The sequence below is a fragment of the Grampus griseus genome (assembly GCF_964374135.1).
Source record: "Grampus griseus genome assembly, chromosome: 3".
In the NCBI taxonomy this organism is placed as follows: Eukaryota; Metazoa; Chordata; class Mammalia; order Artiodactyla; family Delphinidae; genus Grampus; species Grampus griseus.
Window position 1 is genome coordinate 47,188,701 of NC_139019.1, and position 27,670 is coordinate 47,216,370.

At 39.3% G+C, this 27,670-nt stretch overlaps 1 protein-coding gene across 3 annotated transcripts in view; it reads right to left on the reverse strand.

Moving 5' to 3' along the window:
• The window catches only part of DEPDC1B (DEP domain containing 1B), a gene marked incomplete at both ends in the record, with an annotated part of 107,028 nt that overhangs the window by 43,956 nt on the left and 35,402 nt on the right, over positions 1-27,670 (reverse strand). For 2 of the 3 annotated variants that reach the window (XM_082652093.1, XM_082652092.1), the window contains 2 exons: positions 1,209-1,336; positions 4,993-5,128. The exons of the other annotated variant lie outside the window; for it this stretch is intronic. In XM_082652093.1, the coding sequence (XP_082508219.1) occupies positions 1,209-1,336; positions 4,993-5,128 (264 nt within the window). The remainder of the gene's footprint in view (positions 1-1,208; positions 1,337-4,992; positions 5,129-27,670) is intronic. 3 annotated transcript variants of the gene reach the window in all.

A 27,670-nucleotide genomic window follows, 5' to 3' on the forward strand; every position in this document is an offset into this window, starting at 1 on the left:
ACTGTTAGTGGGAATATAAATTGGTGCAGCCACTATGGAAAACATAGTGGAAGTTCCTTAAAAAACTGAAAATAGAGCTACCATATATGATCCAGCAATCCTACTCCTGGGCATATATCCGGAAAAGATGAAAACTCTAATTCAAAAAGATACATGCATCCCAAGGTTCACTGCAGCACTATTTACAATAGCCCAGACATGCAAGCAACCTAAGTGTCCATTGACAGATGAATGGATAAAGATATGGCACATATACACAATGGAATATTACTCAGCCATAAGAAAGAATGAAATATTGCCATCTGCAGCAACATGGATGATGGACCTACAGATTATCATACTAAGTGAAGTGAGTGAGACAGAAAAACACAAATATTATATGATATCCCTTATCTGTGCAATCTAAAAAAATAATACAAATCAACTTATTTACAGAACAGAAATAGACTCACAGACATAGAAACAAATTTATGGTTACCAAAGGGTAAAGGGGAGGAGGAGGGATAAATTAGGAGTATGGGATTAAGAGATACACACCACTATATATAAAACAGATAAACATCAAGGATTTACTGCATAGCACATGGAACTATATTCAATATCTTGTAATAACCTATAATGGAAAAGAATCTGAAGCTGTACACCTGAAACTAACACAATATTGTAAATCAACTATAGTCAAATTTAAAAAAACAAAAATAAAAATAATTGGGCTTCCCTGGTGGCGCAGTGGTTGAGAGTCCGCCTGACGATGCAGGGGGCGCGGGTTCATGCCCCGGCCCGGGAGGATCCTACATGCCGCGGAGTGGCTGGGCCCGTGAGCCATGGCCGCTGAGCCTGGGCGTCTGGAGCTTGTGCTCCGCAATGGGAGAGGCCACAACAGTGAGAGGCCCGTGTACCAAAAAAAATAATAATAATAAAAAATAAATAAAAATAATTAAACATTAGGTAATTTTGGACCAGTGGCAAAAAAAAAAAAAAAGAACTTTTAATGTTCTATTCTTAACTAGCATATAAATGACAATAGAAAATTCCCAGAATTCAGTTAAATTATGTTTGCTAAGCAGCACAGCTGCAAATAATGCAATCAAATTTGAGAGTTTTATACACAGTTTCAGAAAATTAAATATGCAGAGAGTAGTAGTGAAGCAAAACAGAAAAAAAAAAGAAGAATACTTAAAGTTCTCATTAATAGCAAATGCACATACTATGATAATGTCATAGTCTTCCATAACTCTTCTACATTGGCCTCTGTCAGCTGTCTGCGGTGGACAAGACGGCAAGCCGGCACCTCTCCAATAGCAATGCTGTGACGCTTGTACCACATCTCAGAATTCTAATTGGGGTGGGGGAGGAGGGTAAGAAAGAGAGAGAATAAGTATTTCAATAGACAGAGGTATGAGTTTATGAGAAATTTCTTTGATTTGGTTATTTTTAACTTGTTTTAAAATAATAATTTGAAACATTAACTTTCTTTGCACGGACTGCAGAGTAATAAAGTATGACTCAAAGATCAGGTCATATCATAAATGAATATTCAAGAATTGCAAAACAGCTATGGCAATAAGCATGACATTAGCTATTTTTCCCTGTGGGAGTTCTAACTAATCAGTGAAGTAGCAGTAAAATAAAATTTCATTAATTCAAATTAATTAACATTGAGGAGTATCTATCCAAATTCACACACTGTCCAAATTAAGTGATTGTTTAAAATAACATTAAAGTCTATTACTTTCAAGAATTCTCTGTTTTTTATAAGGAAAGATCAACTAAGTACAATGTTAGATAGCAGGCCCCAGATCTTAGGCATCTGAAGAAGGCAGGAAAAAAAGAGCTCCACAAGGACAGCTGGAGATGGCCAGGAAGAAAAACTAAAGCCCAGAGAGGTTAAGTAATTTGCTCAAAGTCACATAGCTTTAGCGCTTCAACATTCTTAGCACCTCCCTTCTCACATTTAGGCTACTAGACAGAAATCTTAAAACTTCCTTTTGGTAATGACAGTGAGGAACTATGAACTTTTAAAGGCAAAACATGTAAGAAATCACCTACAAAGGACTTTTATAATAGTTTTTTGCAGAAGTGTCATTATAGAAAAATCTTATTAATTAGAAAAAGTGAACTGGACAGTTGTTTTTTGATGTGGTTTTTAGTTTCGTTTTTGGAGAATTACTGAACTACAAAAGAAACTTGAAGGTCACATGGATTTGTGACTTTTTTTTTTTTAAAGTATCCAAATTAGGTGTTCTCTTTTAAAGGCAGGAATATCAGTTGTTGCATTTGCCTAGCAAATTCACTTCTAAAAGTTATCTTAAAGAAATACTCAACTATTTATCTGTAAAGATACTGTTCATTGCATTGTTTACACACATACTGAAAAAGCTGAAAACATGGTACACATCTAACAGTAAAGAACTGGATAAGTAAACCATAATCCTTTATAGACATGATGCAGATATTAAAAATGATGTTGAATAACATGAAAAAATGGACACAATACACTGTTCTAAGTGAAGAACATAGGCTACCAAAACAGCACAGCACAATCTCATTTTGTTTTTAAAAACATGCGTGGAAAAAATAAAACACAACAAAAATGTTAATATTAATTCTCTCTGGATGATATTATGAGTACTTTTTTTTTCTTTTGTCTCTACCTATGAACAATTCTGTTAATAACAGCAATAGCAGTTAACAGTTTCTGAAAACCTGTGTGTCAGGCACCTTCTATACACTTTATAGATAGGAAGTCACTTGATTCTCATAATGACCTTACCCCAGGGGGGTGTTTTCATCTCACTTTCACCAAAAAGAAAACTGAGACACAGACACGGTGAATAAAACAGAGAAACAAAATCACACAGCTAGTAAATGAAGGAGTCAAGATTCAAATCCAGCAGTCTGTCTCCAGAGCTCACACTTGTCCTCTCCACATTACACTGCCCCTCAGCAAACACAACAAATCATTCTATTTGCCTCACTTCATTTTATTTTATAAAATGGCTAGGCAAGAGAGAGGATAGGACAGAACAGAAACAAAAACGAACAAGCAAAGTGGAGGCAGAGATACAAAGAGGACAAGTAAGATAGAAGAAATGAATACGAGCTCAGGTCCTATAGGAAAGGTGGACTGTTTCTCTATTGACTACTAACCTCATCAACCTAAAACCTGCATAAGGCCCAACTGGGGAAACAGATCCTGCTCTGCCATTCTTCCTCTGGACAGTCCTCTTCCTCCGGACAGCCCAAGCTTTAGAGGAACTGTAGCAAGTGAGGAGCTCAAACCTCCACCACTTGATTTAGAGGGAAGTACAAGAAAAGGCAAGAGCAACATTATCAGAAATATACATACAGACGACCAGCGACATGACAAGCTGTGGGGGAAATGTTTGATGAATCTGAGACTGGTATACCACCACTTCAGGGCTGATGAAAAATTAGAAACTGAAAACAGAAGAGAGAAGAGAGATGACACTGTCTTCTTCATTGGTGCATGAAAAGTGTGCTAATGACCAGCTGGTCTTCCTAAAGGTTCACAGAACCAAAAAGAACAAAAAAGGGAAGTTATTATATCGATGACATAAATACACATTAGTTTAATATGGGATTTTTACCTCTTTTGTATAAACAATACTGGATGACATTATAATGAAAAAACGTCTGTTGAATAACCACTCTACTGATGGGGTCATATTAGGTGTTTAAACACAAATGTTAAAAAAAATGAACCTGATTTCATGGAGCTGGTATTTTAACTTTCTTAAGTACAGGAACTATCAGCTAGACCTTAATTAAGTTCTCCTCATTAGTAATGAATTAAATAGTCCTCAAATACCCTTTGTGCTCACTCTTTCAGAGTAGTTCCACTTTGTTTTCTAATAATCTATCATCGTATTGAATACTTCACTAGACTATGAGCCCTTCTGGAGGAAAAACCGTATTACATACAGCTGCATCTGTAGAACCTGGCAGGATGCATGGCACACAGTAGACAATCAGCAAATCTTTGCTGAATGAATGTTAATGACTTTCAAATACGACCTCTCATCTAAGTTCCAGAGCTTTTATCTCCATCTGCCTGTTAGATACTTCCATTTAATACAACCCACCTTTCTCATCAAACATATTTAAAACTACATTCATCACTGTCCCTGACTAATCTGCAAGTTCATACGGAGTCCCCACTTCTGTCACTGGTGCCACTCTTTTTCTTGAATTATTTTTGATAAAGCCTAAGTTGCTTAATTATTCTCCCCAAACTGAGATACAATACAACCTCTGTTAAAAAAATTTTTTTTCTTTCAATCACATTGCCTAAAAATGTTTACAACATATCTTTGCAAATGTATGAACTGGACATCCAGTCCTATAAGACTAGATTAACCTAAAACGTTGGTGTTGGTACAATTCTTAAAAACTGCAGTATAAAATATTTGTCTGCATTTTATTTTTTAGCATTATGGCAATCTTAATAGTTTTCTACTGAGGTATTTCAAGGAAGAAGTACACCCCAAAAAAGGTAGTTTATTCTACAATGTGCTTAGGTTTCCCAAAACTAGCAGAACCTACCTTTGTTCATATTGTGTCAGGGCTCACTCCACAATCTTCCATGTCCCAAACTTCTCACTTTCAACTGGTAATAATTACAAAAAAGTTCAGGAAGAGAAGACAAAGAGGGAGAAGAGGAAAATTATAGAATAGAAAGGAAAAGGAAATTAGAAGGGAGTTTTAAGAGAAAACTGCTCAGTCGAAACATATGAAAACAGCTACCATGTATTCAGTCACAGTGCCCATAGGCAAGAGTGAAAAACTGCAAAAGCCAATCTTCCCGTGTTACTAGTCTCTCAGCTATCAACGGATATGATATTGTTTTAAAGTGCTTTCAGACCATTGTTTCCAAGGGATCGAAAGAAAAACTGGACTAAGCCTGATGGTTCACAGACTATTTCTTATCTTTCCCTCTGCTAGTCCTCCTGCTTCTATAATGGCACTTACCATCACAACTGGCCTCACTGGGATATTCTCTTGTGAAGTGCCTGGTAGGGGATCATCCCATTCTGGAAATTTAATAACATCCTTTTGATATGGGGGCCTCTTTGGATATGGTCTCAGGGGTGAGGAAGGAGGAAATCTAAAAACCAAGAAGAAAATATTATTGCAGTCAGTGGGAAACACAGATATTTTAACAATAGTCCCCACTTCTTTTATCCATGATAGTTTATATAATTCCAAACTTCAGGTAATGAATTCGTACTTAAATCATTACACACGGCTAATAGTACCCAACAATGTATGATTTTTTAAAAGCATTCATTCGGCCACAGCTGATGAGCCTCTTGCAGGGCACACAGACCCCACACCTTTTCCTCGTCTTCTTGGCCAAGCTGGCTGCGCCAGCTCCCCCCAAGGCAGACGAGGAGGAGGAGGAATGATTCTGCAGGCAGTCTGCCAGATTGGCAATTTGAAGTGCACTGTCTGTACGGCTGCTGAGTCTGCTGTGGGGGAGTGAAGGGCTGTCATGACGATGACTCCTGGAGCCGTGTGGCTGACAGGGTCTTGGTGCTCTAGCCAGGTGTCAGGCCTGAGCCTCTGAGGTAGGAGAGCCAAGCTCAGTACATTGGTCCACCAGAGACCTCCTGGCCCCACGTAGTATCAAACAGCGAAAGCTCTCCCAGAGATCTCCATCACAACGCTAAGACCCAGCTCCACTCAACAACCAGCAAGCTACAGTGCAGGACACCCTCTGCCAAACAACTAGCAAGACAGGAACACAACCCCACCCATGAGCAGAGAGGCTGCCTAAAATCATAATAAATTCACAGGCACCCCAAAACACACCACTGGACGTGGTCCTGCCCACCAGAAAGACAAGATCCAGCTGTGTCCACAAAAACACAGGTACCAGTCTCTTCCACCAGGAAGCCTACACAACCCACTGAACCAACCTTACCCAATGGGAGCAGACACCAAAAACAACGGGAACTACGAACCTGCAGCCTGCAAAAAGGAGACCCCAAACACAGTAAGATAAGCAAAATAAGAAGACAGAGAAATACACAGATGCTCCAGATGAAGGAGCAAGGTAAAACCCCACCAGACTAAACAAATGAAGAGGAAATAGGCAGTCTACCTGAAAAGGAATTCAGAGTAATGAGAGTAAAGATGATCCAAAATCTTGGAAATATAATGGAGAAAATACAAGAAACGTTTAACAAGGACCTAGAAGAACTAAAGAGCAAACAAACAATGATGAACAACACAATAAATGAAATTAAAAATTCTCTGGAAGGAATCAATAGCAGAATAACTGAGGCAGAAGAACGGATAAGTGACCTGGAAGATAAAATAGTGGAAATAATTACCGCAGAGCAGAATAAAGAAAAAAGAATGAAAAGAATTCAGGACCATCTCAGAGACCTCTGGGACAACATTAAACGCACCAACATTCGAATTTTAGGGGTTCCAGAAGAAGAAGAGAAAAAGAAAGGGACTGAGAAAATATATGAAGAGATTATAGTTGAAAACGTCCCTAATATGGGAAAGGAAATAGTCAATCAAGTCCAGGAAGCACAGACAGTCCCATACAGGATAAATCCAAGGAGAAATAAGCCAAGACACATATTAATCAAGCTATCAAAAATCAAATACAAAAAAAATATATTAAAGCAGCAAGGGAGGGGGCTTCCCTGGTGGTGCAGTGGTTGAGAGTCTGCCTGCCGATGCAGGGGACACAGGTTCGTGCCCTGGTCCAGGAGGATCCCACATGCTGTGGAGCGGCTGGGCCCGTGAGCCATGGCCACTGAGCCTGCGTGTCTGGAGCCTGTGCTCCGCAATGGGAGAGGCCACAACAGTGAAAGGCCCACGTATCGCAAGAAAAAAAAAAAAAGGCAGCAAGGGAAAAGTAACAAATAACATACAAGGGAATCCCCATAAGGCTAACAGCTGATCCTTCAGCAGAAACTCTGCAAGCCAGAAGGGAGTAGCAGGACATAATTAAAGTGATGAAAGGGAAAAACCTGCAACTAAGATTACTCTACTCAGCAAGGATCTCATTCAGGTTCGATGGAGAAATTAAAACCTTTACAGACAATCAGAAGCTAAGAGAATTCAGCAACACCAAACCAGCTTTACAACAAATGCTAAAGGAACTTCTCTAGGCAGGAAACACAAGAGAAGGAAAAGACCTACAATAACAAACCAAAAACAATTAAGAAAATGGTAATAGGAACATACATATTGTAATTACCTTAAATGTAAATGGATTAAATGCTCCAACCAAAAGACACAGACTGCCTGAATAGACACAAAAACAAGACTCATAAATATGTTGTCTACAAGAGACCCACTTCAGACCTAGGGACACATACAGACTGAAAGTGAGGGGATGGAAAGACATTCCATGCAAATGTAAATCAAAAGAAAGCTGGATAGCAATTCTCATACCAGACAAAACAGACTTTAAAATAAAGACTAGTACAAGAGACAAAGAAGTACAGGAGACAAATGATCAAGGGATCAATCCAAGAAGAAGATATAACAATTGTAAATATTTATGCACCCAACATAGGAGCATCTCAATACATAAGGCAAATGCTAACAGCCATAAAAGGGGAAATCGACAATAACACAATAGGAAGAGGGGACTTTAACACCCCACTTTCACCAATGGACAGATCATCCAAAATGAAAAAAAATAAAAAACACAAGCTTTAAATCATACATTAAACAGATGGACTTAACCGATATTTATAGGACATTCCATCCAAAAACAGCAGATTACACTTTCTTATCAAGTGCTCATGGAACATTCTCCAGGAGAGATCATATCTTGGGTCACAAAAAAGCCTTGGTAAATTTAAGGAAATTGAAATCATATCAAGTATCTTTTCTGATGACAATGCTATGAGACTAGATATCAATTACAGGAAAAATTCTGTAAAAAACACAAACACATGGAGGCTACACAATACACTACTTAATAACCAAGAGATCACTGAAGAAATCAAAGAGGAAATCAAAAAATACCTAGAAACAAATGACAATAAAAACACGACGACCCAAAACCTATGGGATGGAGCAAAAGCAGTTCTAAGAGGGAAGTTGATAGCAATACACTCTTACCTCAAGAAGCAAGAAACAACTCAAATAAACAACCTAACCTTATGCCTAAAGCAATTAGAGAAAGAACAAAAAAATTCCAAAGTTAGCAGAAGGAAAGAAAGCATAAAGGTCAGATCAGAAACAAATGAAAAAGAAATGAAGGAAACAATAGTAAAGATCAATAAAACTAAAAGCTGGTTCTTTAAGCACATTAAAAAAATTGATAAACCATTAGCCATCATGAAAAAGAGAGAAGACTCAAATCAATAGAATTAGAAATAAAAAAGGAGAAGTAACAACTGACACTGCAGAAATACAAAGGACCATGAGAGATTATTACAAGCCAATAAATTATTATATGCCGATAAAATGCACAACCTGGAAGAAATGGACAAATTCTTAGAAGAGCACAACCTTCTGAGACTGAACCAGGAAGAAATAGAAAATATATACAGACCAATCAGAACCACTAAAATTGAAACTGTGATTAAAAATCTTGCAACAAACAAAAGCCCAGGACCAGATGGCTTCACTGGAGAATAATATCAAACATTTAGAGAAGAGCTAACACCTATCCTTCTCAAAGTCTTCCTAAATATGGCAGAGGGAGGAACACTCCCAAACTGATTCTTCGAGGCCACCATCACCCTGATACCAGAACCAAGCAAAGATGTCACAAAAAAAGAAAACTACAGGCCAATATCACTGATGAACATAGATGCAAAAATCCTCAACAGAATACTAGCCAACAGAATCAAACAGCACATTAAAAGGATCATATACCATGATCAAGTGGGGTTTATCCCAGGAATGCAAGCATTCTCAATATACGCAAATCAATCAATGTGATAAACCATACTAACAAATTGAAGGAGAAAAACCATCTGGTCATCTCAATAGATGCAGAAAAAGCTTTCGACAAAGCCAACACCTAGTTATGATAAAAACCCTTCAGAAAGTAGGCATAGAGGGAAGTTACTTCAATACAATAAAGGCCATATATGACAAACCCACAGCCAACATCATTCTCAATGGTGAAAAACTGAAACCATTTCCACTAAGATCAAGAACAAGACAAGGTTGCCCACTCTCACCACTATTATTCAACATAGTTTTGGAAGTTTTAGCCACAGCAATCAGAGAGGAAAAAGAAAGAAAAGGAATCCAAATCAGAAAAGAAGAATTAAAACTGTCACTCTTTGCAGATGACATGATATTACACATAGAGAATCCTAAAGATGCTACCAGAAATCTACTAGAGCTAATCAATGAATTTGGTAGGGTAGCAGGATACAAAATAAATGCACAGAAATCTCTTGCATTCCTATACATTAATGATAAAATTTTTGAAAGAGAAATTTAGCAAACACTCCCATTTACCACTGCAACAAAAAGAATAAAATACCTAGGAATAAACCTACCTAAGGAGACAAAAGATCTGTCTGCAGAAAACTGTAAGACACTGATGAAAGAAATTAAAGATGATACAAACAGATGGAGAGATGTACCATGTCCTTGGGTTGGAAGAATCAACACTGTGAAAATAACTATACTATCCAAAGCAATCTACAGATTCAATGCAATCCCTATCAAATTACCAATGGCATTTTTCACAGAAGTAGAACAAAATATTTCACAGTTTGTATGGAAACACTAAAGACCCCGAAGAGCCAAAGCAATCTTGAGAAAGAAAAACGGAGCTGGAGGAATCAGGCTCCCTGACTTCAGACTATACTACAAAGCTATAGTAATCAAGATATATGGTATTGGGAGAAAAACAGAAATATAGATCAATGGAACAGGATAGAAAGCCCAGAGATAAACCCACACACATATGGTCACCTTATCTTTGATAAGGAGGCAAGAATATACAATGGAAAAGACAGCCTCCTCTATAAGAGGTGCTGGGAAAACTGGATAGCTACATGCAAAAGAATGAAACTAGAACACTCCCTAACACCATACACAAAAATAAATTCAAAATGGATTAAAGACCTAAATGTAAGGCCAGAAACTATCAAACTCTTAGAGGAAAACATAGGCAGAATACTTTATGACATAAATCACAGCAAGATCCTTTTTGACCCACCTCCTAGAGAAATGGAAATAAAAACAAAAATAAACAAATGGGACCTAATGAAACTTCAAAGCTTTTTGCACAGCAAAGGAAACCATAAACAAGACCAAAAGACAACCCTCAGAATGGGAAAAAATATTTGCAAATGAAGCAACAAAGGATTAATCTCCAAAATATACAAGCAGCTCCTGCAGCTCAATATCAAAAAAACAAACAACCCAATCCAAAAATGGGCAGAAGACCTAAATAGACATTTCTCCAAAGAAGATATACAGATTGCCAACAAACACATGAAAGGATGCTCAACATCACTAATCATTAGAGAAATGCAAATCAAAACTACAATGAGGTATCATCTCACACCGGTCAAAATGGCCATCATGAAAAAATCTACAAACAATAAATGCTGGAAAGGGTGTGGAGAAAGGGGAACCCTCTTGCACTGTTGGTGGGAATGTAAATTGATACAGCCACTATGGAGGTTCCTTAAAAAACTACAAATAGAACTACCATATGACCCAGCAATCCCACTACTGGGCATATACCCTGAGAAAACCATAATTCACAGAGTCATGTACCACAATGTTCATTGCAGCTCTATTTACAATAGCCAGGACATGGAAGCAACCTAAGTGTCCATCGACAGATGAATGGATAAAGAAGATGTGGCATGTATATACAATGGAATATTACTCAGACATAAAAAGAAACGAAATTGAGTTATTTGTAGTGAGGTGGATAGACCTAGAGACTGTCATGCAGAGTGAAGTAGGTCAGAAAGAGAAAAACAAGTACCATATGCTAACACATATATATGGAATCTAAAAAAAAAAAAAAAAAACAGGGTTCTGAAGAACCTAAGGGCAGGACAGGAATAAAGACACAGACATAGAGAATGGACTTGACACAGTGGGGGGAAGGGTAAGCTGGGACGAAGTGAGAGAGTGACATGACATATATACACTACCAAATGTAAAATAGATAGCTAGTTGGAAGCAGCCACATAGCACAGGGAGATCAGCTCAGTGCTCTGTGTCCACCTAGAGGGGTGGGATAGGGAGGGTGGGAGGGAGATGAAAGAGGGAGGAAATATGGGGATATATGTATATGTATAGCTGATTCACGTTGTTATACAGCAGAAACTAACACACCATTTTAAAGCAATTATACTCTAATAAAGATGTTAAAGAAGGAAAAAAATTTTTTTTTAATTTTTTAAATAAAAACATCCATTCATTACGCCCATTAAATAACATTTATGAAGAAAAACAGGAGTCAAACATGTGATGCATTTTTAAATAAATAAACCTTGGTCTGTCACTTGATTTTCATGATTAAACATGCTCTTAATGGGATGTTAGGGTAAGCCATTTCTTTCACCCAGCTCAAAACCCTTACTGCCTCATAACTCCTGCTGAAATTTTTAGGTGGTTAAGTACGCAAATGGAAATTATTGACAGATAAATCTTCAGTAACACTTGTTGAGGAAAGTAACATTAGCACAAAAATCATTTGGCCTAAAATTCATTTTCATAACTATTTCTAATAAAGATTAATCCTCCTTTCCTTGAATATCCAACACCTCGCAATGAGACTGAAGCTTCAGTCTAAAAATCCATCTTGGAGGAGATATAAAGCTTCCCAATATCCTTACTCTGCCCTTTTATACTCCTTTCTGTTTTTATTCCCCCTGGGAATCAACATCATCACTCCTTGGATGAATACATGGAAGTCTAAAGAACAATAGAGGCAATTAAATACATATTTTTCTCAGAGCATCTTTTTCTGTTAGCTTGCTAGAGAAGGATATATTGCATTGCACTGAAAAAGCAATGCAAGAACTCTAGTTCTTTTTTTTTTTTGCGGTACACAGGGCTCTCACTATTGGGGCCTCTCCCGTCGCGGAGCACAGGCTCCGGACGCGCAGGCTCAGCGGCCATGGCTCATGGGCCCAGCCGCTCCGCGGCATGTGGGACCTTCCCAGACGGGGACACAAAGCCGTGTCCCCTGCATCGGCAGGCAGACTCTCAACCACTGCGCCACCAGGGAAGCCCAAGAACTCTAGTTCTTAAAGCTGACATAGGGACTTCCCTGGTGGTCCAGTGGTTAAGAATCTGCCTTCCAATGCAGGGGATGTGAGTTCGATCCCTGGTCGGGGAACTAAGATTCCACATGCTGCGGGGCAACTAAGCCCGCACACCACAACTACTGAGGCACACAAGTCACAACTAGAGAGTCTGCATGCTGCAACTACAGAACCCTCACACCACAACTAGAGAGCCCTGCACTGCAACTACTGACCCCACACACCACAACTACTGACCCCACACACCACAACTACTGACCCCACACACCACAACTAGAGAGATGCCCGCACACCGCAGCTGAGAGCCCACGCACCGCAATGAAAGATCTCACATGCCACAGCAAAGATCCTGAGTGCGGCAACTAAGACCCAATGCAGCCAAAAATAAAATAAAATCAATTAAAAAGTAGACATAGAAGTTAGTAGGTAATGACTTTTTATCTTCATTTTTTATTTATTTAAGCCGAAATAAAGGCTTAAAATCTTGTCCATGATATTCACAAAAAAATAATCCAAATAAACTATAAAGATCTTATTCATAAGGCAACTGCAGAAATAAAGAATTTTAAAATGTCTACTGTTCACAAGTTTGTATTGAGCTGAATCAGAAGAATCATAAATAAGAATAATAAATCATAAATCAGAGAACTATGGAGAAACCTTTCAAAAACAGTCACAATAGACTTCAAAAAGGATGACTAACAGAGAGAAGTTCAGCTTTATCTTCTCTGAAAAGAACATCCAATAACTGCACTTTACTTGAAAAGTCAGTTTTGAGTCAGTAAGAAAAAAAAGAGGTCTTGAAATCATTAAATCAACTTAAGGATAAATAAACTGAAAGACAGCTTAAATTTCTGGTATTCAAGTTACCAACGCAGTTATTTCCAAATGATTCCAAACTATAAATTAAATGCATCTCTAAAGTCAGTGAAAGTTATTCTACTTTGTAAATAAAGGCTGGCTTACCCAAGTCCAATCCTATTTCTTAGAAGCCAACAATCACAGCAAAAGTCCTATTTCCAGCCAAAGTATAGCATGTGTATGCACACACATACACTCTCACTCGCATACACACATACACTCTCACATTCACATATACAATATTGCATATAATTTCAGGAATTCACAGACAACCCACCTCTCAATTCTTTAAAAATTAAACATAATCCCTACCCCCACCCCATCACTAATACCCACTGCTTACTTCTTTTCCCCATTCCTTCAACTATAGTGTGAAAAGTATGGACCTGAGTTCCAGCCTTGGCTCTCTCACAAGCTGTTTATCCTTTGGAAAGAGAAAGCATCTCTATGTAAATCATAGCTTTTTTACTTGTTAAATGAAGGGATTAAATTGGATGATCTATAAATTTCCTCCTAGGTTCAAAATATATTTCTTGTATTCCCATACCCAGAAACAAGTAATATCTTCCAAAGACCAAAGCAGAATTTCTTATGTGGAGAACTGTGATTGATGAGATACTAGGGAGTCACTTTCTTCCTCTGCCCTGATAAGATGAGGTCTGTGCTATAACATCTGCAGCTGTCAGTACTGAGGTGGTATCTTCACAGCCGACTGTCAACCCGACCTGAGATGAAATGCAGAAGAGCTCCCTCTAGAGGACCACCTGTATTTTGTACATTGACAGTTTTCAATTTCTAACATTTTAATCATGTCATCTCTATTCCAAATGTCACATTTTTCACTTAGGGGAATTAAGGCCCAAAAGAGGAACACAACTTATTAAAAGCCCAGCAGCTACCTGGCCAAGAGAGCAAATCTTGCACAAAAGATTTGCAAGCCCTTTAATAAGAAAATTATAAAGTTTTATTAAAAGGCATCAAAGAACTAAATTGACAGAGATATCATGTTAGTGAATAAGAAGATTCAATATCATAAAATGTCAATTTCCATCATGAAGATATATAGTTACAACGAAATTCCAGTCAAAATATAAAGTTTTCCATGACACATGATAAACTGATTCTAAAATTTATACGGAAATGCAAGGGACCAAATATAATCAAGACATTCTTAAAGAAAAAAAGCAAAGTGAGGTGACTTACTGTACCAGCTATTAAGCTAACTAAGATAATACGGTAGGATGATACTGGTGGCACGGACCATGATTTCTCAACTCATAATTTTTTTTTTCTTTTTTTTAAGGGAATTCCTTTATTTATTTTTATTTATTTATTTTTGGCTGTGTTGGGTCTTCGTTTCTATGCAAGGGCTTTCTCTAGTTGCGGCAAGCGGGGGCCACTCTTCATCGCGGTGCACAGGCCTCTCACTATCGTGGCCTCTCTTGTTGCGGAGCACAGGATCCAGACGCGCAGGCTCAGTAGTTGTGGCTCACGGGCCTAGTTACTTCATGGCATGTGGGATCTTCCCGGACCAGGGCTCGAACCCGTGTCCCCTGCATCGGCAGGCAGATTCTCAACCACTGCGCCACCAGGGAAGCCCTCAACTCAGAATTATTGACATTTAGGCTGTATAATTCTTTGTCGTGGGAGGCAGTTCTGCACATTGTGCAGATCCACTAGATGCTAGCAGCATGTTCTCCCAAGCGTAACAACCAAAAATGTCTCCAAATATTGTCCCCTGCAGAATGGCCCCCAGTTGTAAACCACGAGTAAAAACAGGCAATCTAAAACAAATACACACATGTTTACAAACTGATTTATGACAGAACAGACATTACAGATCAATGAAAAAGTACAGACTGTTCAATAAAGAATTCTGATCCAATTGGTTATCCATTTGGGAACAGTCTGCATCCCTGTGGCAGAGTGCACTTCCAAAGATGTTTTGCAACATTACCTCCCACCTACACGTGCTTCTGCAATGTGATCTTGCCACTACCCCAACAAGAGGTAGAGTGTATCCGAGTTAGGGTGAGCCCTCTCTAACTGATTTGATAAATAGAAGATGGCAGAAGTGACAGTGTGGCAGTTCTGGGCACTAGCCTTTAACTAGCCTGAAACTTTCTTCCTGCCTCTTGGAACTCTTGCCCTTGTATCATTCATTCTTGCAAAGCTCCCTCTTGGAAACCAGTCATCATGTAAGAAGTGCGACTACCCTGAGCCCAGCATGCTGTGAGATGCCTAAGCAACAGGAAGAGGCCCTAGAAGATGAGACCCTGTGTGGAAAGAAATTGAGGTCAAGGAGCACCAAAGTTCCAGACTTGTGGATGAAGAAGTTACCATGGAGGTGGACTCCTCAGCCTCAGCTGATGTCCAGCTAAGTCCTTCCAAATTCCCAACCCACAAAATTACGTAAAAGTTACAATGATTGTTTTAAGCCACTAGGTTTGGGCATAGCTTTGTTACACAACAACAGATAACCAGAACAGAAGTGTGTGGCATCAGGGCCAGGCAGTGAGTGGAGGTCTGAAGGAGCTCAGAGAGACTTGTTAGCGGAGGCTGGAAGAACAGCGAGGAAGCTGTTATTGGAAGACAGAGAAAGACCCATGTTACGTAGTGGCATAAAGTTCGGTTAAAACTGGCACCTTCGGTTACAAGGAAGATACAAAAGGTGGATCTAAGGAGTTTCCCAGGATGAATGTTCAAAATGCCGACTTGTTTCTTTTAGCCTTGATAAAAAGATATAGACAGAGAGAAAGAAACTGAAGAAGGAACTTTTTAGTTTTTAAGCAGAATTTAGAGGCAATATCAAGGAATCATGACTTGAATGATTAGAAAACAAAGCTATTTCTCATCCTTAATCTCTCCCAGCAAAAGGTTCTCAAAGTAAAAATGGTCTTACAACAAATATCAAATTCAAGATGTTTCTAGTAAACTACTGTCTCAGAGTAGTCACAAGTGTGTGGCTATAAAACTTTTGCTATAACTTCAGGAAGATTTAAGGTAATACCTTATAAAAGCAGTACTTTAAGAATCTTAAGAGCGTTGTACCACAGCAGACTTATAACAGCCCAAGGCAGGGGAGAGTCTATCTCAAAGAGATTTATGAGTGTGACTTTTGTCTAATGGATTAAAGCACAATGAAATTCATAGAAAAGCCACAGCATTTTAAAGATAATAGTACTAACAGAATCACCAGCCACTTGGACTAAAAAAGAAACAATTCAAAATTAAAAGAACAATCAAGAATCTCAAGCTTCTATAAGCAGGAAGCATCTGAGAAAGCTTTCCACTGCAGTCATGGGCCAGAATGACTCAGAAATTAGAGCTAAGAGCACAAGGGTGTAGGCAGGAACCACACAGAATCACTCCCAGGAAGCAGAACTGTGACCTAATCGAGGAATGGCAGACGTATGTTCAACTGCATTTTTTTTTAATTTACTTTTTTTTTTTTTAGGTATCAAATGGCTTCCTCCTAATTTATTAAACTTATTTATTTATTCATTTTTGGCTGCATTGGGTCTTCGTTGCTGCATGCGGGCTTTCTCTAGTTGCAGCAAGTGGGGGCTACTCTTCATTGCAGTGCGCAGGCTTCTCATTGTAGTGGCTTCTCTTTGTTGCGGAGCACAGGCTCTAGGTGCGCGGGCTTCAGTAGTTGTGGGGTGTGGGCTCAGTAGTTGTAGCTTGCAGGCTCTAGAGTGCAGGCTCAGTAGTTGTGGTGCATGGGCTTAGTTGCTCCACGGCATGTGGGATCTTCCCGGACCAGGGCTCGAACCTGTGTCCCCTGCATTGGCAGGAGGATTCTTAACCACTGAACCACCAGGGAGGTCCCTCAACTGCATTTTAGAAGTGCAATGTATGGGCTACTGATTCCGGTATGTGATGCCATAACATGATGAATTCTGGGAGTCTTGAGGAAGGGGGTGAATATAGTTTGCAAACCAATGTTATTGTGGTCAGATTGTATTTTTCAAGGATGGCCACGACAATATCTCCCATTCTTTATGCCTCTTCCACAATGTGACTTTAACATTCCCTATCAACAGGAGGAGATTATTTCTCTACTCCTTTGAACGTGAGTGAGCTCTGTGATTCTTCTGAATAAATAGAATAAGCAGAAGTGACACTTTGCCAACTCAGGCATAGATCTTAGCTGCCTGGCAGTTTCCTCTTCTTGCCTATTGTAAATACTTGCTCTTGGGATGTTCATTCTTGGAACATACCTCTTAGAAGCCAACAACCCCATAAGAATAGCAACTACCCTAAGCCCATCATGCTGCAAGGAGCACAAGCCATGGGAGATGCCCTAGAGGATAAAAGCTCATGTAGAAAGAGAAGGGAGCCAGGAAGCACAAAGACACCACTATTGTGAGCAGAGAAAGAAGCCATCTTGGAAGTGAATTTTCTAGCCCAACTAATGCCTTGTGGGTAAGCGGCAAACTGCCAGCTGAGCTTTTTCTAAATTCTTGACACAAAAACCATGAGCTAAATAAAATGGCTGCTTTCAGCCACTAAAGTTTGGGGTAAATTGTTTTTCAGCAGTAGAAAACCAGAACAATCCCAAAATCACACTATGAATAAGAATCATGGGCGAAACCATAAAACTCAGGGCACAATATAAGAAAATATCTCTCTGACCTTGGGCAATAAAGGAATTTTTTTAAGCAAGACATAAAAACCACACAGTATAAAAAAAAAAGCCTGATACATTCACTTACATCACAATTAAACACTTTTCTGTTCATCAAGACACCATAAGGTGAAAAAAAAGTGAGATTTTGTAATCTATATAATTGACAAAGGATTAATATCCAGAATATTTTTAAAAACTGCTAAGGATTTATAAGAAATAAAAATCCTATGGAGAAGACAAAGACATGAGGCAGGCACTTCCAGGTGTGGAATCAGGAATGATGAATAAACATATAACAAGATACTTAATCTCGGGGTGGGGGAGGATAAATTAGGAGTGTGGGATTAACAGATACACACGATCATGTACAAAATAAACAACAGGGATTTACTGTATAGGACAGGGAACTACATTCAATACCTTGAAATAACCTATAATGGAAAAGAATCAAAAAATAAAGAATATATGAAACCAAGTCATTTTGTTGTACACCTGATACTAACACAATATTGTAAATCAACTATACTTCAATTAAAAAAAAAGATACTTAATCTCATTTGCAATCAAGGAAATTCAAAATAACATCACAATAAAAGATCATTTCACAGATCGGCAAAAGGTAGAGTCAGTCAATATCAAATATTTTCTACTACTGAAATAAAAATTTGCATATTCACTACAGAAAACAGCTGGCATGACCTAGTAAAGTTGAACATGCATGTATGAACATACCCATATCCTGTATACTAATTCCATTCCTCGGTAACTCTGGGTAACCTAAAGAAACACACATGTGCAAAGGATACATGTTCATAAATGTTGATGGCAGCATTGTTTATAATAGAAAAAAACTCAAAGCAACCCAAATCTCTACTGTCAGGAGAAGAGACAGATTACAGAGATTATATCAATATAATAGAACATAATATAGCTGAGGAAATTCCACGACTATAATTAAACACACCAACATGGATGAGATCTCAAAAAATCATGAGCAACAAAAGAATAAGTCAGAGAACAGACACTCTTTGATATCTTTAATATAAATTTCAAAACAAAGAAAAATGTTTCAAATAAAAATAGTATATTGTTTAAGGATACAAATCTAAGTGTTAAAAACAATAAAGAAAAGCAAGGAAATGATTAACACATTAACAAATGAGGTCAGGACATTGATGATCTCTCTAGAGAAGAAATAAATTGTGGGTAGTTAAGTGTTTGCTTTATTATTCCTATATAAATTGTTCAAATATAGTTTATACACTCTTGCATGAAAAATGTATTTCTCAAGATTGAGGACATTCAAATAGAGCAGAGCTCTCTCTACTGGGCAACATTTGTCTTTAAAAACTATAGGGAGTTTCCGGGAAGATGGCGGAAGAGTAAGACACGGAGATCACCTTCCTCTCCACAGATACACCAGAAATACATCTACGCGTGGAACAACTCCTACGGAGCACCTACTGAACGCTGGCAGAAGACCTCAGACCTCCCAAAAGGCAAGGAACCCCCCACGTACCTGGTTAGGGCAAAAGAAAAAACTAAACAGAGACAAAAGGATAGGGACGGGTCCTGCACCAGCGGGAGAGAGCTGTGAAGGAGGAAAAGTGTCCACACACTAGGAAGCCCCTTCGCGGGTGGAGACTTCGGGAGGCGGAGTGGGGGAGCTTGAGAGCCGCGGAGGAGAGCACAGCAACAGGGGTGCGGAGGGCAAAGCGGACAGATTCCAGCGCAGAGGATCGGGCCGACCGGCACTCACCAGCCGAGAGGCTTGTCTGCTCGCCCGCTGGGGCGGGCGGGACTGGGAGCTGAGGCTCCGGCTTTTGTCGGAGCGCCGGGAGAGGACTGAGGTTGGCGGCGTAAACACAGCCTGCAGGGCGTTGGTGCGCCGCGGCTGGCCGGGAGAGAGTCCGGGGAGGGGTCTGGACCTGCCGAAGAGGCAAGAGACTTTTACGTCCCTCTTTGTTTCCTGGTACACGAGGAGAGGGGATTAAGAACGCTGCTTGAGAGAGCTCCGGGGACGGGCGCGAGCCGCGGCTGGGAGTGCGGAGCCCAGAGACGGACATGGGACGCTAAGGCCGCTGCTGCCGCCGCCGGGAGGCCTGTGTGCGAACACAGGTCACTAGCCACACGCCCTTCCGGGGAGCCTGTGCAGCCCGCCACTGCCAGGGTCCCGGGATCCAGGGACAACTTCCCCGGGAGAACGCACGGCGCGCCTCAGGCTGCAACGTCACGCCGGCCTCTGCCGCTGCAGGCCCGCCCCGCACTCCGTGACCCTCCCTACCCCCCCGGCCTGGGTGAGCCAGAGCCTCCGAATCAGCGGCTCCTTTAACCCCGTCCTGTCTGAGCAAAGAACAGACGCCCTCCGGCGACCTACACGCACAGGCGGGGCCAAATCCAAAGCTGAGCCCCTGGGAACTGTGAGAACAAAGAAGAGAAAGGGAAATCTCTCCCAGCAGCCTCAGAAGCAGCGAATTAAAGCTCCACAATCAACTTGATATACCCTGCATCTGTGGAATACCTGAATAGACAACTAATCATCCCAAATTAAGGAGCCCTGTGGATGAAAGGCTCTTGGTGCTGCAGCCAGGAGTCAGTGCTGTGCCTCTGAGGTGGGAGAGCCAACTTAAGGACACTGGTCCACAAGAGGCCTCCCAGCTGCACGTAATATCAAACAGCAAAAATCTCCGAGAGATCTCCATCTCAACGCCAGCACCCAGCTTCACTCAACGACCAGCAAGCTACAGTGCTGGACATCCTATGCCAAACAACTAGCAAGACAGGAACACAACCCCACCCATTAGCAGAGAGGCTGCCCAAAATCATAATAAGTCTATAGACACCCCAAAACACACCACCAGACGTGGACCTGCCCACCAGAAAGACAAGATCCAGCCTCATCCACCAGAACACAGGCACTAGTACCCTCCACCAGGAAGCCTACACAACCCACTGAACCAACCTTAGCCACTGGGGACAGACACAAAAAACAACAGGAACTACGAACCTTCAGCCTGCAAAAAAGGAGACCCCAAACACAGTAAGATAAGCAAAATGAAAAGACAGAAAAACACACAGCAGATGAAGGAGCAAGATAAAAACCCACCAGACCTAACAAATGAAGAGGAAATAGGCAGTCTACCTGAAAAAGAATTCAGAATAATGATAGTAAGGTTGATCCGAAATCTTGGAGATAGAATGGACAATAGAATGGACAAATTGCAAGAATCAGTTAATAAGGACCTGGAAGAACTAAAGATGAAACAAGCAACGATGAACAACACAATAAATGAAATTAAAAGTACTCTAGATGGGATCAATAGCAGAATAACTGAGGCAGAAGAATGGATAAGTGACCTGGAAGATAAAATAGTGGAAATAACTACTGCAGAGCAGAATAAAGAAAAAAGAATGAAAAGAACTGAGGACAGTCTCAGAGACCTCTGGGACAACATTAAATGCACCAACATTCGAATTATAGGGGTTCCAGAAGAAGAAGAGAAAAAGAAAGGGACTGAGAAAATATTTGAAGAGATTATAGTTGAAAACTTCCCTAATATGGGAAAGGAAATAGTTAATCAAGTCCAGGAAGCACAGAGAATCCCATACAGGATAAATCCAAGGAGAAATACGCCAAGACACATATTAATCAAACTGTCAAAAATTAGATACAAAGAAAACATATTAAAAGCAGCAAGGGAAAAACAACAAATAACACACAAGGGAATCCCCATAAGGTTAACAGCTGATCTTTCAGCAGAAACTCTGCAAGCCAGAAGGGAGTGGCAGAACATATTGAAAGTGTTGAAGGAGAAAAACCTGCAACCAAGATTACTCTACCCAGCAAGGATCTCATTCATATTTGATGGAGAAATTAAAACCTTTACAGACAAGCAAAAGCTGAGAGTTCAGCACCACCAAACCAGCTCTACAACAACTGCTAAAGGAACTTCTCTAGGCAAGAAACACAAAAGAAGGAAAGGACCTACAATAACGAACCCAAAACAATTAAGAAAATAGGAATAGAAACACACATATCGATAATTACCTTAAATGTAAATGGACTAAATGCTCCCACCAAAAGACACAGATTGGCTGAATGGATACAAAAACAAGACCCATATATTTGCTGTCTACAAGAGACCCACTTCAGACCTAGAGACACATACAGACTGAAAGTAAGGGGATGGAAAAAGGTATTTCATGCAAATGGAAACCAAAAGAAAGCTGGAGTAGCAATTCTCATATCAGACAAAATAGACTTTAAAACAAAGACTATTAGAAGAGACAAAGAAGGACACTACATAATGATCAAGGGATCGATCCAAGAGGAAGATATAACAATTGTAAATATTTATGCACCCAACATAGGAGCACCTCAATACATAAGGCAAATACTGACAACCATAAAAGGGGAAATCGACAGTAACACATTCATAGTAGGGGACTTTAACACCCCACTTTCACCAATGGACAGATCATCCAAAATCAAAATAAATAAGGAAACACAAGCTTTAAATGATACATTAAACGAGATGGGAGTTAATTGATATTTATAGGACATTCCATCCAAAAACAACAGAATACACATTTTTCTCAAGTGCTCATGGAACATTCTCCAGGATAGATCATTTCTTGGGTCACAAATCAAGCCTTGGTAAATTTAAGAAAATTGAAATTGTATCAAGTATCTTTTCTGACCACAACGCCATGAGACTAGATATCAATTACAGGAAAAGATCTGTAAAAAATACAAACACATGGAGGCTAAACAATACACTACTTAATAATGAAGTGATCACTGAAGAAATCGAAGAGGAAATCAAAAAATACCTAGAAACAAATGACAATGGAGACACAACGACCCAAAACCTGTGGGATGCAGCAAAAGCAGTTCTAAGGGGGAAGTTTATAGCAATACAAGCCCACCTTAAGAAGCAGGAAACATCTCGAATAAACAACCTAACCTTGCACCTCAAGCAATTAGAGAAAGAAGAACAAAAAAACCCCAAAGCTAGCAGAAGGAAAGAAATCATAAAAATCAGATCAGAAATAAATGAAAAAGAAATGAAGGAAACAATAGCAAAGATCAATAAAACTAAAAGCTGGTTCTTTGAGAAGATAAACAAAATAGATAAACCACTAGCCAGACTCATCAAGAAAAAAAGGGAGAAGACTCAAATCAATAGAATTAGAAATGAAAAAGGAGAGGTAACAACTGACACTGCAGAAATAAAAGGGATCATGAGAGATTACTACAAGCAACTCTATGCCAATAAAATGGACAATCTGGAAGAAATGGACAAATTCTTAGAAATGCACAACCTGCCAAGACTGAATCAGGAAGAAATAGAAAATATGAACAGACCAATCACAAGCACTGAAATTGAAACTGTGATTAAAAATCTTCCAACAAAGAAAAGCCCAGGACCAGATGGCTTCACAGGCGAATTCTATCAAACATTTAGAGAAGAGCTAACACCTATCCTTCTCAAACTCTTCCAAAATATAGCAGAGGGAGGAACACTCCCAAACTCCTTCTACGAGGCCACCATCACCTTCATACCAAAACCAGACAAGGATGTCACAAAGAAAGAAAACTACAGGCCAATATCACTGATGAACATAGATGCAAAAATCCTCAACAAAATACTAGCAAACAGAATCCAACAGCACATTAAAAGGATCATACACCATGATCAAGTGGGGTTTATTCCAGGAATGCAAGGATTCTTCAATATACGCAAATCTATCAATGTGATAAACCATATTAACAAACTGAAGGAGAAAAATCATATGATCATCTCAATACATGCAGAGAAAGCTTTTGACAAAATTCAACACCCATTTATGATAAAAACCCTGCAGAAAGTAGGCATAGAGGGAACTTTCCTCAACATAATAAAGGCCATATATGACAAGCCCACAGCAAACATCATCCTCAATGGTGAAAAACTGAAAGCATTTCCACTAAGATCAGGAACAAGACAAGGGTGCCCACTCTCACCACTCTTATTCAACATAGTTTTGGAAGTTTTAGCCACAGCAATCAGAGAAGAGAAGGAAATAAAAGGAATCCAAATCGGAAAAGAAGAAGTAAAGCTGTCACTGTTTGCAGATGACATGATCCTATACATAGAGAACCCTAAAGATGCTACCAGAAAACTACTAGAGCTAATCAATGAATTTGGTAAAGTGGCAGGATACAAAATTAATGCACAGAAATCTCTGGCATTCCTATATACTAATGATGAAAAATCTGAAAGTGAAATCAAGAAAACACTCCCATTTACCATTGCAACAAAAAGAGTAAACTATCTAGGAATAAACCTACCTAAGGAGACAAAAGATCTGTATGCAGAAAATTATAAGACACTGATGAAAGAAATTAAAGATGATACAAATAGATGGAGAGATATACCATGTTCTTGGATTGGAAGAATCAACATTGTGAAAATGACTCTACTACCGAAAGCAATCTATAGATTCAGTGCAATCCCTATCAAACTACCACTGGCATTTTTCACAGAACTAGAACAAAAAAATTTGCAATTTGTATGGAAACACAAAAGACCCCGAATAGCCAAAGCAATCTTGAGAACGAAAGAAGGAACTGGAGGAATCAGGCTCCCTGACTTCAGACTATACTACAAAGCTACAGTTATCAAGACGGTATGGTACTGGCACAAAAACAGAAAGATAGATCAATGGAACAGGATAGAAAGCCCAGAGATAAACCCATGCACATATGGTCACCTTATCTTTGACAAAGGAGGCAGAAATGTACAGTGGAGAAAGGAGAGCCTATTCAATAAGTGGTGCTGGGAAAACTGGACAGCTACATGTAAAAGTATGAGATTAGATCACTCCCTAACACCATACACAAAAATAATGTCAAAATGGATTCGAGACCTAAATGTAAGGCCAGAAACTATCAAACTCTTAGAGGAAAACATAGGCAGAACACTCTATGACATAAATCACAGCAAGGTCCTTTTTGACCCACCTCCTAGAGAAATGGAAATAAAAACAAAAGTAAACAAATGGGACCTAATGAAACTTAAAAGCTTTTGCGCAGCAAAGGAAACCATAAAGAAGACCAAAAGACAACCCTCAGAATGGGAGAAAATATTTGCAAATGATGCAACTGACAAAGGATTAATCTCCAAAATTTATAAGCAGCTCATGCAGCTTAATAACAGAAAAACAAACAACCCAATCCAAAAATGGGCAGAGACCTAAATAGACATTTCTCCAAAGAAGATATACAGAGTGCCAACAAACACATGAAAGAATGCTCAACATCACTAATCATTAGAGAAATGCAAATCAAAACTACAATGAGATATCATCTCACACCAGTCAGAATGGCCATCATCAAAAAATCTAGAAACAATAAATGCTGGAGAGGGTGTGGAGAAAAGGGAACCCTCTTACACTGTTGGTGGGAATGTAAATTGATACAGCCACTGTGGAGAACAGTATGGAGGTTCCTTAAAAAGCTACAAATAGAACTACCATATGACCCAGCAATCCCACTCCTGGGCATATACCCTGAGAAAACCATAATTCAAAAAGAGTCATGTACCAAAATGTTCATTGCAGCTCTATTTACAATAGCCCAGAGATGGAAACAACCTAAGTGTCCATCATTGGATGAATGGATAAAGAAGATGTGGCACATATATACAATGGAATATTACTCAGCCATAAAAAGAGACGAAATTGAGCTATTTGTAATGAGGTGTATAGACCTAGAGTCTGTCATACAGAGTGAAGTAAGTCAGAAAGAGAGAGACAAATACCGTATGCTAACACATATATATGGAATTTAAAAAAAAAAAAGTCATGAAAAACCTAGGGGTGAAACAGGAATAAAGACACAGACTTACTAGAGAATGGATTTGAGACTATGGGGAGGGGGAAGGGTAAACGGTGACAAAGCGATAAAGAGGCATGGACATATATACACTACCAAACGTAAGGTAGATAGCTAGTGGGAGCAGTCGCATAGCACAGGGAGATCAGCTCGGTGCTTTGTGACCGCCTGGAGGGGTGGGATAGGGAGGGTGGGAGGGAGGGAGACGCAAGCGGGAAGAGATATGGGAATATATGTATATATATAACTGATTCATTTTGTTGTGAAGCTGAAACTAACATACCATTGTAAAGCAATTATACTCCAATAAAGATGTTAAAAAAAAAAAAAAACTATAGGGAATTCCCCAGCGGTCCAGTGGTTGGAACTTCTTGCTTTCGTTGCCAAGGGCCCGGGTTCGCTCCCCTAACTGGGCAGCTGGGATCCTGCAGGCTGCAAGGCATGGCCAAAAAATAAATAAATAAACACCAACTATAAATTTAATCCCAACATGATCATGAATTCCAAAATTATAAAGTTCCCTTAGAATGATCTAGCACAAACTCCACATCTGCACACTGAAAAATCTGAGGGTAGAAAAGGAACTGGCCACAGCTAATCATTCAATAAAACAACCCAGGTCTCCTACTGCCACCTCTGTTGCCAAATACTGGTTGGAAAAAAGCAATTAAAAAATAATCCATACCCGGCTTCCCTGGTGGCGCAGTGGTTGGGAGTCCACCTGCCGATGCAGGGGACACAGGTTCGTGCCCCGGTCCGGGAGGGCAGCTGCGCCTGTGGGACATGGCCGCTGGGCCTGGGAGTCCGGAGCCTGTGCTCCGCAACAGGAGAGGCCGCGGCGGTGAGAGGCCCGCGTACCACAAAAAAATGTAAAAAATAATAATAATCCATACCAAAGCTACTATCCTTTGATGAATGTACTTGAAACAAACCAGAATTCATTACCTAATCAATCAATAAAAATATTCTAGGGCCTCTAAACCCCAAGGAAAACAAGTTTATAAATCTTAATAAATTTCACTCATTAATGACAGAGGACGGAATGACTTAAAGTCCTTTTCACAATATATACTAAAATTGTTCCTTTAGCATCTGTAGAAATTTGCAGCATCTACAGCTTTTACCGCCCTGCCTCTTTGCCTTAGTAGCCTAAAGCCTTTGTATTAAAAAAAGCAATTCAGTAGTGATTATTATAGGAGCCAATCTCTCTGAGACCACTGTTTCCCAGAAACCCATGGGTTAGGCAAATTTATAGTATTTTTCTGGGTTTCACTATGCTCTGTAAACCCATTCAACATATTTTTTGAGCCCAATAGTGGTATATAGTACTGTATCACTTAAGTGCTGAAAAACTGCCAATGATTACATCTCACGATACTGCTTAAAGGTGTATCAGGAACTAAAAGTATTTGAGGGAAGGACAATGATAGACGAAGCTGGAAAAAGTTACTTGATAAACTAAGGAACTCTTTGAACTACAAGCTCAGAATCATTCCGTATTCTGTATGAATAAAGATTCCTCTATGAGTAAAGAATCAAATGAGTATTTTTAAGAAGGGGAGAGATATGATCTGATCTGAAAGACATTCCTACTTCAGATCAGCAATAACTATTTAGAAAATAAATTCCATTTACAACAAAATATATTAAATACCTATGACAAAAAAATAAAAGAAATGCACAAGATCTATAGGGAAAACTACCACCATTTACAATAGCACCAAAAACATGAACTACTTAGATCTAAATCTCCAAAACTTGTGCAGAATCTTTATACTTAAAGCTACAAACACTGCTGAGAGATTTAAAACCTAAATTAACTGAGAGATACACCATGATGATTTGGAAGGCTCAATTTTGTTATCAAATCTCCTCAAGCTGATCTATGGATTCTACACAATTTCATTCCAAATCTCAAAAGAAATTTTTATAGAAATAAACAAGTTGATTCTAAAATTTATATGAAAAGGCAAAAGAACTAGAATAGCCAAAACAATTTTGGAAAAAAAAAGAAGTTAGGGGTCATTATCTGAATTC